The 14,491-nt window shown below is 43.2% G+C and overlaps 1 protein-coding gene across 1 annotated transcript in view; it reads right to left on the bottom strand.

The window, feature by feature from the left end:
• Positions 1 to 14,491, bottom strand: part of EML6 (EMAP like 6) — a 194,250-nt gene that overhangs the window by 125,205 nt on the left and 54,554 nt on the right. The window contains exons 3-4 of the mRNA XM_084900797.1: positions 4,933 to 5,092; positions 1,031 to 1,129 (exon numbers count right to left, since the gene is read on the bottom strand). Of these exons, the coding sequence (XP_084756923.1) occupies positions 1,031 to 1,129; positions 4,933 to 5,092 (259 nt within the window). The remainder of the gene's footprint in view (positions 1 to 1,030; positions 1,130 to 4,932; positions 5,093 to 14,491) is intronic.

Genomic DNA, 14,491 nt, shown 5'->3' with positions numbered 1-14,491 from the left:
CAAGTTAATACCAATTAGCCACCAATAAGTTAATACCAACACCTTTGGGTAGAGCCTGAGCAGCACTCTGCTGGAACATCATCTCAGAGTATTTTTTATGTGTCCTCAGGGCTTGGAACCATTGGGCCAGAGGAATGCCAGGCCACGTTCCACTGATGGTCACTCCTGGGCTTTCTGAGAACTTTATCCTCGAGTACAATTTGCCCAAATAATTGTAGCAACAACTATTGGATTCCCTTACTATCATAATTCTCCATAGGTGACTATTAATAGTATAGTCATATAAAAAATAAACTTTTAGAGTTCACACAAAGCAAGAAACAATTTAATATTAAGGCCTCATTCTTCATAGGCACATATTGGGCAGAAATACAAAACAACTAGGAATCAATGTAAGACAACCACGCAAATTCATTATTTTTTTCATTAGAAGATCAAGACAGTAAAGTAGCCAAATTATTTTAATTATGCAAGTCAGTGGAGAAATAGATTTTTTTTACCAGCTAATGCATATATGCCTGTTTTGTGTCCTATCTTGCCAGACATGACTACAAGGAAGTGTCATTTCTGATCACACCGACTTCAATATGAATGACAAGCAGGCCACAATTTATATTCAAGGTTCTCAAATATAGCAAAGAACCACAAAGTTGTCACTGCATTCATGTGAAATTCAAATATATACGCTCATACACGTATTTTGTGAATACTAATTTCTAACAACTCTTTCCATTTCTAAATAAATACATTTGCATATCGTTTTAAAATTCAATTCCATTTTGATTTTACGAGGAAGTTATAAAAAGCGGTAACTTCAATAAAGCAGCTGATCGCCAAAAGAAATGCCAACATAGCTTTCAATCCTAAATTAATTTTTAAAAACAGTAAGTTTTTTAAGTTGAATATGTAGGGAAATATATACATGTGGAATACTTACTTTGAGAAGTATTACCAACCCTGAGAGGCTGGATCACAGCACACACCCCTACCCCCCTTCTTCCCAGTTATACAATCTGTGTGGTCTTCTTACCCGGTCGGAGTGGCCAGTGGCCGAGGCCAGCAATTTCCCCTTCCTCCAGTCCCAAATGCAGACTGTGTTTTTGGCATCCAATCCCACAGAGGCCAAACGCTAAGATTAAAAACAATAATTTAATGGCAAGATTCCCCCTTACCCATACCCTTCTTTCAACAAATGGCTATTGATAATCTACTTTGGGCCAAGCTTTGAGCTTCTTATGAAACAAAAATCATTTTTCAAGATCCACCTTAAGTCAAAAGCATGTACTGACTTCCATAGCATATACTGACATTTCAAAAACCTTTCAGGTGCAACTTATCTGTCCTTAAACATAGGAGACATGTGTGCAAAAAATCTCATGAATCTCTGATTAATCGGTGAAAATCACAGGAACAGAACTTGAAGGCAGGATTTGAATTTAATTTCTAAATTTAAGATCTTAATGTGAGATTTAATAGAGTTCAGGGTTTGTAGTCTGAAAGCCTCAATAAACTGCTCCAATTAAAGGGTCTGACAAACACAGAGGAGAAGTCTCAGAAATAAACATTTTCATTCTTTTTAATTTCCATGATTTCACAAACACCTCAAGTGCCTAAAGAAGAATACATAATTTCAGTAAAAGTAAACTGGCATTCCATCTACCAGTCCAAATTCTTTGGATTCACAGCAGAATTTGTCCTCAAAGGGAAAGGGAAATTTAACATGAGTATACACAACATCTAAAGTGTCCAAACACATTTTAGGAACACCAAAATCAGAGGTCCTAGCAGGATGCCACTTCTAAGGACACAGCACTGTTTACAGATAGAGGTTTGGACTGGAAGTAAATAGGTTTGGCTTCTATTTTAATTTTGTGAGTAGCCAGATATAACACCCTGAAAAATTCATTCACTTCCTTAAATCTCAGTTTTCTCACCGGTAAGATGAATGTAAATTTTTTTTTTCAGTTTACATAGGACTTTTGTGTGGATCAGTGAAATAATGTAAGTTAAAGGGTTTTAAAAATATAGCATTACCCAAAAAATCAATAAAATATAATAAAAAAAGTCCTAAGTACTTAATACTGTAATAAAGGATTAACTTCTAAAAAAGAAATCAAGGTAGCCCAGGAACATATGCGAGTGTGCATGTAAGTGTGTGAATGTATGGAATGATAGATGGCCATATATGACTATGTATACATGTTAGTGTGCAGAGATTATTCAGGGTTTTTTTTCCCCTGTAAATGACTTCCCATTGGGAATATTAAAAATACATAGTTGGAGGTTTTTAAGTGTGCCTTTATGAAAGGCGGTCTTTGCTGTAATTTTTAATTGAGTGTTCCAGCAATGGAAATTATTTCAATGTATTTTTTATTTTCATCCATATAAGAAAATTCGAAGTGGGTGAATTTCATTCAGTTTATTCTTTAAAAAAAAAAACAAAAGCAAACAAACAAAAAAACACAGGAAAAAGCAGTTAACGTAAACACAGACACTAAAGTAAAACCCACATTTCTTGATTGAGAAAAAGCCAAATGGAATCTATTTTGTTCATTTGTAGTGACAGACCCCAGAGCTACCTGAGGAGCATTTATATTGCCTTTGGTTGTTTGAGAGGGGATGGGTCATTCGTCATTTTCTAAGTATCACTTGGTTCCCGTGGACTCTGTCTAGGGAACAGGGCAGACCTGAAGCAATAGGCCTCAGCAAGGCGGGAAATCCATCATGGCCAACCAACAGGCGGCTATTCTTCTCAGCTGACTGGGAAGACCACCCCTGCCCCCACCCTGCAAAATGGAGCCCAAAAGTTAAAGCCGTTTTCCTCAGCCACACCACATTTTTCTTGTGATGATTTAGAACAGCAATTTTCAACCGGTGTGCTGCAAGAATTTTTAAAACATGCAATATGTGACTATCTAGTCAGGGGCAAGGATCTTTTCCCCCTTAAATTGTCAAATAAAAATATAACAATGGTTGTTCAGTGTGAATGAATCAAAATGATACCTTTTTTTTTCAGATGGGCAAATATTTTTGTTTGCCTCAGAATTTTAGTAGTTTGTGTTCCATGAGATGAGAAAGGTTCAAAATCACTGCTTTAGACACAATTTGGATAAAGAATGTTTGCTTAAAAAAAAAAAAAAAATCAGATGAGAGAATGCGCCTGGGAGAACATCTGAGCATACGTTTACACCTGGACGTGCTCATGCATTCTCACCCGTTCATTTAATTTAGTCAGGAAGCCAGTAACTGCAAGTTTGAAGAAATTTCACTAGCCAGCCTTTTCTCTTTAGGTATGGATATACAACGGAACACAGGCATTATCCTGACTAAACTGGATGAGACTATAGAGTACTAAAATAAAAAAATAAAAATAAAACATATATACCAGGATCCATGTGTTAGTGACTCTAGTTCTGGGGGGGGAGGGGGGGAATGAATTAGGATCACTACTCTCTCAAATTAGCAGACTATACCAAATACATAAAGGTTAATTGTTTAAAAAGTAACTTGAACCAGATCAAGTCCTATAATCCACTGAACTTCACAAAAAATTCAGTTTGGTCAAGCCTGTATGAAAAATTTGACAGGTCTTTCCACAGCACAGACTCAGATATTTAACAAAAATTGAAGAAACTAACTGGCAGAAATTTGTACCTTGGTTGTGGGCACATCCCCAGTAGGGGGTGTGCAAGAGGCAGCTGATCTATGATTCTCTCATCGATGTTTCTAATTCTCCTATCCCTCTCTCTTCCTCTCTGTAAAAAATCAAATATATATATATATATATATATATATATATATATATATATATATGTATATAAAAGTCCTAAGTACTTAATACTGTTATAAAGGATTAACTTCGAAAAAAAGAAAAAAAGAAATCAAGGTAGCCCAGGAACACGGAGAGTGGAGAAAAGCACAGCCTTAGTAAAGAGGCAAATGCAGTGGGACTCGAGATTTCCACTCTGTTGGGGGCTCTGGGAAGGCTAACTCATCCTTTCAAGACCTTCCAGAATGAGTTACTTCCGGGGCAAAGAACAAAGAGGCTGAGTAGGGCACTTGAAGTGGAGAGGACTGCCTGAGAAAGGGTCTGAAGGTGCAGAAGAGCAAGGTGTGGTGGAGGAATCTCGCTGACTTGTCCAATTTGACCACAAGGGGAGACTGAAGGTGAGGCTAGGAAAGTTGGTTAGTCTAGAATACCCAGCTACAAAGTGTGGACTTGGATCAATTTTTTGCTTTTCTTGTTTTTAACCAATTCTCTGACCAATGCTTTTTCTGTATTATTAAGAAATTTGCTGTGTGGACCAGTTAAGAGGTTAAATTGTCAGGCATGACATGGATTGGGAACTTAAAAAGATGGTGGCAGAGAGAATGGGAAGGAGAGGATGAATGTCAGAGTTACCGTAAAGAAACTAATAAATACACATGAATTGTGCTTGAATTGTGGGGAGGTGGGTAGCGAGAAGTTATTAGAAGTGACCTGCGGGGAAAGAGTCAGAGAATTTTTTTTGTGGGTGTGAATTATTAGGAGAGGATGTTATTTTCTGAAAGCAAGGGGAACCAATATGATGCTCAGAGTTTGAGGTTTATGGGAAAAGTCTGGTCCAATCCTCATTCCAAATAGGAAACTCACAGGAAGACCAAGTGGGATTGCTGAGTCATGATGGGCCTGAGCAGCATGAGCTCATGATTTTCTTTCAGGAGGCTTTTTACCAGATGATGAAACTGGGGGAACCAAAATGGGCTTATTCAGAGCTGGCGTCAGTGCCACGAGCTTGGAAAAGGGTCAAACAAGCGAAGACTCTTAAGAGGCTGCCAAGGGGAGACGGCAAGGGTTGACAGACTCTCCAGGCCCAAAGGCTATGTGCATTATAATTCTAAGCGACTTATGAGAAATCATTAAAGGAAATGAAAACGGAAAAAGATACACACCTGTCCATCTGAGTCGAAAGCCAGGCAGGCGACTCCATGTGTGTGGACATCTTTAAGAATAGACACAGTCTGGACATTATAGGAATCCCATATACATATATATGGCTCCTTCCCAACTTGGCCAGTTGCGACAAGAGTTTTATCTGGGTGTAAGGCAAGGCTGAAAAAGAAAAAGGCCTCTTTTCACATCCTCCTCCTGAGCACAGATAAGAACACCCATCACCTTTTACCCACATGTGTTTCTCGTCTTAATTACCTCACAAGAAAAAAGCTGAACTGCCCTCTTCACCAAATAATTACCCAACTGGCCTAAATATAAATGCTCAACTTTGGCAGAAAAGAGGCTTACCACAATTTAACAATAATCTCATCTAATTTTTACCCACTTGGTTACCTTGAGACACTATTATGATTATAATCCTATGATTAGAAAATCTTCTACTTGTCTTGGGCTTCTTTCACTTTAGCTTACTGTTCTTTAAGACAAGTACCATATGGCTTCACTCATATGTGGAGTCTAATGAACTAACAAGCAAAATAGATCTAGAGAACAGGCCGACAGCTGTCAGCCAGGGTGGGCTGGGTTAGGGGAGTGGAGGGATTGTGCAAAAAAAAAAAAAAGGGGAGGGGGGGAGAATTCGTGGACAATAAATAAATAAATTTGAAAAAAATATTCTTTGAGGTTCTATACCTTGCTTTATGTCATGATATTTACTTACTGGTTTTTGAAAATATTGTTCAGCTTTCACATTAGCTTTCGACTTTAATTTGGGGGGGAACGCTGTTGCTAGGAGAAAAGAGCTCTTCTCAGGATTAATTAAACCTGCTCGCAGAAGCTGGCTATCGTCCTCATTAGGCTTTCAAAGCATGGAGGGGTCCAGAGTCAAGTGCAGTCTCTGTTGCCGTAGATCATGTACTTTAAATGAAATTGCCTGTTTTCCATCAGTTACTATGACACCGAGAGAACTACTAATGACTCTGCTCCTGTAGCATTTTCCCCCTCTGCAGTCCAATCCCAATAAAACTTTGTCACATACCAACTACAACTTCCAGGAATCGGTAGCAGTCAAGAGGGAGAAATGCTATCGTTATGATTCCTGTTCACTGTTTCAAATTTACTGTGTGAAGAAGCTGTGCCTTTACTGAAAATAGGTTTTGGAAATTTAAAACAAAACAAAAAAGAGCACGTTACCTATATGAAAAAAAAAAAAAAAAAAAAAAAAAGACTAGCAAATGACTTTACCCAGTAGCAAAAGTAGGTATGTGTTTTTCTTTTCTGTTTCAGCAACAACAATAATAAAAGCATACTATGCTAATTAGACCGGACAGCCGAACCACCTTCTGGATGTCCTTCCAGATGACCTTTGGACGAACCCAGGGCTGTGAGGGCTGAGGCAAGCTGCTGCAGCTGCCAAGAGCCAAGTCCTTTGCATGAATTTTGTGATTCGGGCCTCTAGTAATTTAATAAGAGTATATGCTCTGGAATCAAACACCTGGACTTCACACACTGGCTGTGCCTTGCTACCTCTGGTCCTCTGAACATATTGTTTGATTTCTCTTATCTGAAAAATGAAGATGCTACATAACAATCGGTAACATAATGGATACAGAGCATTTAGCATGGCACAAAGTTTCTTCATCACCATCTCCCGTGTGTGGCCTCAGGTAGACACAACCAGCAAAGGCTATGTCTCTGTGGATACAGCGCGTCTTTCACAAACAAACTGCTCCTGGTTCTCCCCTGGCTCCACGTGTGGTCCCCACCATTCTGCAGCCACCCAGCACCACAGGGTGGCAGCTGGCCCTCACCCCACTGTGCTCCCTTCCTGGGCTCCTACCAAACCTAGAGCCTTCTTGGGCAGAGGACCGCGCACCAGGCCATTCCTCACCGACAGGCCCCCCCGGGCCGGCACCCTGGAGCTGAGTGGGGGTCCCCAAGCCCCCAATGCACAGGCCCACAGTCCAGGCGCCGCCCGAGGCCACAGCCTGCTCCACTTGCCTGCTCCCGTCCAGGCTGGGTGCTGCGTGGAGTTTGCGTTGTCCTATTTAGGCAAAGAGGTGCAAAGCGGTGGTGAGAGCCCGCAGGGTGACCTTTGAGGCAGTGAGTGCTGCTCCAAATGGCGGTGCGGGGGAGGGATGGGCTGAGCGTCAGGGGAGGTGGGATCAGGCCCCAGGAGCTGCTGCCTCCACCTCCCTCTGAGATGAACCTGGAACTCACGGGACCTTGGAGTTCTACAGGGGCCGGCAGAGGAGGCCTGGGATGGGGAACACCTGGGCCCCTCACCCGTGATGCTCAGGTGCCTGGCTCACACCACCTGCCAAGCAAACCCCATTCCTCCTTGAGCCATCGCCCCCCCCCCCCCCCCCCCCCCCCCCCCCGCCAAGTCAGAGCCACAGTGCAGGGCGCTTTGGCCACAGGGCTTTGGGGACCAGGTTCTGGCCTGAAGGCTGTGCGGGAGGGGCGCGGGGGGGGAAGGGGGGGGGGGTCGGAGCGGACCCCAAGGCCACAACCCCGGGGGGTGGAGGCGAACTGTGCGAGGGCCGCGAGTCTGTCACCTTCCAGGAGGACGAAGGCTCCGGGCATCGGTGTGGGCTCTGGCTTGGCCGCTGGGTCCCCATCCAACCTCTGCCAGGGTCCAAGGCTGCAGCAGCCCGAGCGCAAGGCTTCACGGCACAGCCCGGCCAGGTAGCGAGGTGTCTGGAAGCGGCTCCGGAGACCAAGGCTGCAGGTTCCTGGAGCCTTTCCCCCCCGGAGAACAGCCTCAGGGCGCTACTCCTCCCAACTGGGCCTCTGCACCCAAGCCCTTCTACCAGGAATGAGCTCCTGGGCCACCCACCCCCGCAGCAGGATGCCCACGGGCTGGGGCGGGGCCGGAGGGGAGGGGTGGGGTTTCCCAGGACCTCAAACTGGGTGCAGGTGCGCTCCCTGGCTTCGGCTGTGCAGCGGGGGCGGGAGGGAGGACCAGCTGGGAGACAGCATCAGGGGAGGCCCGGGTGCAGCTGCTGAGGCTAGTCTCCCCAGAGCAATCGTCAGCAAACTGCGGCTCGCAAGCCACATGCGGCTCTTTGGCCCCTTGAGTGTGGCTCTTCCACAAAATACCAGGGCCTGGGCGAGTCTATGTTGAAGAAGTGGTGTTAGAAGAAGTTTAAGTTTTGCCAAAACCGGTTTAGCTCAATGGATAGAGCGTAGGCTTGGGGACCAAAAGGTTCCGGGTTCAATTCCGGTCAAGGGCATGTACCTTGGTTGCGGGCACATCCCCAGTAGGGGGTGTGCAAGAGGCAGCTGATGGATGACTCTCTCTCATCAATGTTTCTAACTCTCTATCTCTCTCCCTTCCTCTCTGTACAAAATCAATAAAATATATTTTTTTAAAAGTTTAAAAAAATGTGGCACTCAAAAGAAATTTGAATCGTTGTACTGTTGATATTTGGCTCTGTGGACTAATGAGTTTCCCGACCACTGCCCCAGAGGAAGCCCCGACTCAGACTCCTAAGGGCTGGCAGTGGAGTCCGGGATCAGAAGCACCTGGGTGCCCACTTCTACCTCAGGGGTCTAACGGGAGCCTGCTGGAAAGTGTGTCTTCGGAAATCTTTACATGAAGGAGTAATATAACAAGGTAACACACACAAAGGCAGAGCTTTTTCACAAGAGTTGAATGCTACAGGCTTTAGCACTTGTTGCTGTTGTAGAACACTTTAGCATTCAAACTTGGTGAGAGGTGGCCAGTAAGGCATAAAAGGACCCTCCTATTCTCAGATCTTTGGTATTTGATGGCATCTAGAGGTCCTAGAAAATTACAACTGGATTATGGAGTCCATATTAGTTTCATTAAAGTGGATAGAAGCCGTCTGTGAAAACCTTATGACAAACTATGTATGTCCGCTCATCCATCCATCCATTCATTCAACAACCCCCTTGTTTAGGAACCTAAGAAATGTCAGGTGCAGCATTACACAGACATACACAGCTTAAGAGGAAGGACAGACATGCAAATAAATAATACAACATCAGTACCTACATATAAGGACAGAGAAAAATGCAGGATAGAGATGGAGCAGCCAGCGGCCCAGGACTTCAGTGGAAATAGTTCATACAAAAAACAAGGTGCAAGGCGCATGCCTGTAAAAAGACAGTGTCCACTGCTCACGTCTTGCAGGGAACAGCAGGAAACGAGGTGAGTCAGACAAGCTGGGCAGCGGACAGCCTTAGAAGCAGGCCGGGAAGTTAGGGCGCCACTGACCATCCCTACAGGATGCAGCATGGACAGTTTCCTGTCTCAGGAAGGCAGCCCTGGCAGCAGTGTGGCTCACTGAGAAGCACAGATGCGTGAGGGGTGTCAGGAGAGGCGACAGGGAAGCAGTTAGGGAAGAGGTGAGAGAGTCAGGTAAGACAGGGGTAGAGGGATAGAGAGGACGAGTCAAGGGATATTTAAGGGAAAGAGAAAAAAAAGAGGTTTAGGATGTTTGAGGCTGAGGAAAAGCTTGAGCATGTCTGAGGTGACAGAACAGAGCTTGGCAGCATTAGAGTTGGACGCCGTTGAGCCTGAGCCTGGGGAAATGGCCCTCACTCCATCCAATTCTGAGTGGGGACACCAAGGAGCCTCCTCAGGTCTGAAGTCCTAAGGGGTATGGAGAAGAGGATCTGACTGGACCGTATGCTCCAGGAGGGCGGGGCAGTTGCTATCACTCTGTACACAGTTCCTAAAACAGCACAGGGCAGAGGAAGCATTGGCAAAGCACTTGCTGAAGAGGAGGGAAAGAGGCCCTCCAGGCTGCCACCTTGCCTCTCCCCTGACTGCAGGTGACAGTTTTACCTGGAGAACGGAAAATAGCGAGGAATGAGCACACCTCCCCTAGATCCATGGCCAACAAAATGCAGCTCGCGAGCCACATGCTGCTCTTTGGCCCCTTGAGTGTGGCTCTTACACAAAATACCATGGCCTGGGCGAGTCTGTTTTGAAGAAGTGGCATTAGAGGAAGTTTAAGTTTAAAAAATGTGGCTCTCAAAAGAAATTTCAATCGTTATCCTGTTGATATTTGGCTCTGTTGACTAATGAGTTTGCCGACCACTGCCCTAGGCGGTCAGGGACACATTCCAGAGACATAAATGGAATTCTCTGGCTGTAATCAAAGCTTCGATTTAAACATGCTTGAAATTGAGGAACTTGTATGCATATATGCATAGCCCATGGACACAGACAATAATGTGGTAAAGGCCTGGGATGGGCAGATGAGGGATGGAGGGGGTCAATGGGGGGAAAAACAGGGGACATCTGTAATACTTTCAACAATAAATTAAAAAAAATAAAAACACTTGAGATACTTGGTGGAGCGCTGAGGTTCAGAAGTACCCAGATTTCATGATTCCTGGCATTTCTCAGCTCCTTGAAGGAAGTGGGAAATGAAATAGACAGTTTTCAACCAAAAATAATTCATCAGTCTAAGTTACTCGATTAGCAGTGTGACCTAAAAACAGCCCATTGTGGATCTGAAGTATTTTTACTTTGGTTATTGTTTTTTTTCATTCTTGCAAAGCCCATATGTTTATCACATTTATGAAAAAGTTCACATTGGAATTGTTTTTCTTTTCTTTTTTATTGTTTTGGAGTGTGTGTGTGTGTGTTTTGGTTTGGTTTGGTTTTTTGAGGGGGAGAAAGGGGTTGCCAGACGTTCCTTTATGCTGTTCTTTCCATCCTCTCTTCCCAGCCCATGAAACCACAGTGACCCATGCTCTTCCTTTGAATACATTAACAAAATTATCTACTTATCCTTTTCAAAGACAAGGGTCTCTGACCTCACTTCTCTGGCTTCTATGCAACTCATTTGCTCACAGTGACTCAGAATGCTCCTATTTGTCCATGTCAAGAAAAGGGAGAACAGAAAACAACCTCTGTTCGCTTGCCCAAGGGCTGCTTTCCCATCAGCTTCCCAGAAACTCCACTCCTTTCATCTGGGTAACACAAGGAAGCATCCATAAATCTCCTCCAGCACGGCCAAGGGGCATTTCCTTGCATTTTAAATTTGACATATCATTTCAACAGCACTTTTTATATCTCATCAGGGAGGGTGAAATAAATCGTGACCATTGGTAATCACTGCACTTGCAAGAGCATAAGGGATCAGTAATGGGGCAGTTGCTGAGTTGCTGAAGCATTTATTTAATAAGCTGGGTTGAAGTTACCATCAACGTATCGGTTCCCTTTTCCCCATCTATTCACTTAGGAATTCGAGAATTTCATAGAAAGTCATTTTGAGCAGGCTCTGCTTTTGTCTAATCCCAAAACATCCTTTTAAATTTTAGTTCAGAAGCATATAAATGGCAGGTATGAAAATCCACTGAGCATTCAATATATATATATATATTGAATGCTCAGTGGATGCTCCTCACCTGTGAGATGAACAAACACACACACACACACACACACACACACACACACACACACGAGGCTACCCTTCAGTAATGCCTTTAGATCAACCAACAGATTAAAAGAGGTTGGATCATCGCCAAAACTAGCTTGGCTCAGTGGATAGAGCATTGGCCTTCGGACTTGAGGGTTCCAGGTTCGATTCCGGTCAAGGGCATGTACATTGGTTGTGGGCACATCCCCAGTAGGGGGTGTGTAGGGGGTGTGATCGATTTTTCTAGCTCTCTATCACTCTCCCTTCCTCTCTGTAAAAAATCAAATATATATATATATATTTTTTTAATTTTTTTTTTAAAGAGGGTGGATCCCCTTATCCTATTAAGGGGCCATAGTGGAAAGACTCCTGATCCCTGAATTCCTTCTGATGAGATTTCATGAGAAATGACCAACGATGGTGTCCTTCTTTGGAGAAAATCACAGAAGTGGAAAATGTCACCATTACACAAAATACCCTATTCTGGGCTTTCCTTCATATCCTTTACTAACAATGTGAGTCTTTCTGTGACTGGACGTATTGGTACCACTTGCTTATATTTTAAGTCTACCTGCCACTTGCAAGTCTGTAAATCCAAATCTCTGCTTCTCTAAGAAAAATTGCATTATAGTCACAACAGCAACGTCCTAATATTAAAACTTTAAAAATTGACTCCCTTTCACTGAGGGTCTCGGTACAATGGAGGTCTCACTCCACACCTGCATGAGAAGGTCGGTGTCATTCTAGTTTCTGTGGCACTCGGGTTATTGCAGTGATCGTGTTGTACCCATGGCTACAGACAAGGGATCAAGTTTTTAAAGAATACTTTTCTGTGTTTGTATAAATCTAGTTCCATTGGGAAATCCCTTCTGTTACCATAGCAATAGCAAGCACCCTGCCTAAGAGAAGAAATTGATTTGTTTCTCCAGGATGCCAGGAGGGCAAAAACATGCCTTTCTGATGTCAGATGAGATCAGGAAGATTTCCAAATGTGTTGCGTGAGGAGATTATGAAAACAAACAGGGCCATGGAAAGAGGCAGCCTTGTTTATGAGGTTAAACAAAAAATACTAATCAACACTAACCATTCTTGATTCCGGAAGGCAAAAATTTGTATGTGAGTACTTGTTCTAGAAACAAGTATTCACATCATTTCATTTTTGCCAGGTTGCATTCTTTCAGTAATAACTTTGTGTATAATTTTTATACTTTTAAAAATTTATTTCACAAAGGTAGGAGAGACAGAAATATCAATGACGAGAGAGAACCATTGACCAGCACCTCCTACAAGCCTCAGACTGGGGTTTGAGCCCACAACCTGGACATGTGCCCTGACCAGAAAGAACCGTGATCTCCTGGTTCATATGTCAACACTCAACCACCGAGCCAGGCCGTCTTGGCAGCATATATATTCTTTTTTTTATTATTATTATTGATTAAGGTATTACATGTGTGTCCTTAGCTCCTCAATGCCCCCAGTGTATGTATTCTTAATAGTCTCACCAGGAAAGTGTGAGAAAGTCTTCTTCCTCCCTTCCCTGAAGATAACCCTGAGAGAACTTTTCCAGTGTTGGAGGTATAAGCACATCGAGGTGATGAGGCCGGACAGTCCAAGGGCAGAGGGGAAAGCTCTTGCTTTCTGGGCTGAAGGTGAATGGTCCAACCTGAGTGGAGGTTCACCTGTGATGTGAACAAAGGCACCGGAAGGCTTTATTTGTACACGGTGGACGGGGGAGTGCAGCCTCAGGTCAGATGCTGTGCTCTGGTACTTGGTCCCTGGGGCTGCACCTGGCCCTAGTAGAACCACCCGTGGGACTGTGGTCTCATCTGACACCATGAAAGTGCCCCACCTTCCTGGTAGGCTTAATGGGGATGAACACAAGTGACAACAACGCAGACAAACCACCACGGTCCACTGCCATGTTCCTGAACTGTGTAAGCCCCTGCAAATCCACGGTTGCGTAGTTGTCTGTCATCAATAATTTTGATGAGTGGTGCATCTAATGAGAATGAATATGATTTATAAAAATAAAGAAATGTACTATATCTTTCATGCTGAGTGTTTCCCACCTCTAGTGGTACAAAGCTATATTCTAGCAAAATCTTATTATCACATAAAAGAGTGGTTAAGGGCACAGTGGTTTGGCTGCCTGGGATCAAAGCATGGGTGTTATGATGCTAGAGCCAGCTTGGACTAACCAGTAAGAACTGCTGAATTTTAGCAATTCTGTGAATTAGTTGTCAAACATGGCCACTGTCAAGAATTAAATCACATCTATATATATTAAAAGGCTAATATGCTAAGTGTCTGACCATCTAGGTAATGATGTCACATAGCAACCCCTGGCTTCCTCTCCCTAGCGACTACATCCTTGCAGTTTCTTCAGCCCAGGAACACGACTTGTTTTATAGCCAGGTGGAAACATTTCACACTATAACCAAATGTCTGTGAAGCGTTTTTCCTGTGCCTCATCTCATTTGATCCTCGCAGAAGTCCTGGAGTAGGTAGATAGGAGACTCAGCGGAATCCTATTTTATTTTCATTAGCCAGAAAAGGGAGATTTAGAAAGCTTAGAAACTTGACCCAACTGAAAAGAAGAAATGGTGGACCTTGAAAATGACTTCAGGTTTTCTCAATGTGCAGAATATAGTCAAACACTGTTGCAGTTAGATATTTTACCCTTTGTTGTCCCTGCATGATCTACAATGATAATCTGCTTTGTGTTGATATTCACTGCTGTATTGCTGATAATTATATGAAGGAGAAGTTGGGGTGCTTCTGGGAAAAGTTTAGCTAAATCAGAAAGCAGGTCTAATTAAGCAAATTTATTCTATATAATATATATAAAAGGCTAAGTTGACTCATGCATGTATAATACATAGAAAGCTCTCGCTGGCACCAATTGCACATGTGTGGTTCCATCTGTCATTGTTGATCATAAATTTGGATGACACTTCTATTATAGAGGAAGGGCAAATAGCGATATTAATTTCTTCTAATTAATTTCCTTTCAATGTGCACGAATCCATGCACTGGCCCACTAGTAAAATTATAAATAAATCTATTAAAAGCAATGATAATACATACTAAACTTATCGCTTCCTAATTGTTTTACTATAGTCTCTATTAACTATAATACTAAGGTTCCTAATAAAATAAC

This window comes from Pipistrellus hanaki, assembly GCF_964339955.1.
Source record: "Pipistrellus hanaki genome assembly, chromosome: 12".
NCBI classification, from domain to species: Eukaryota; Metazoa; Chordata; class Mammalia; order Chiroptera; family Vespertilionidae; genus Pipistrellus; species Pipistrellus hanaki.
This window is presented reverse-complemented; position numbering and strand designations above follow the sequence as displayed.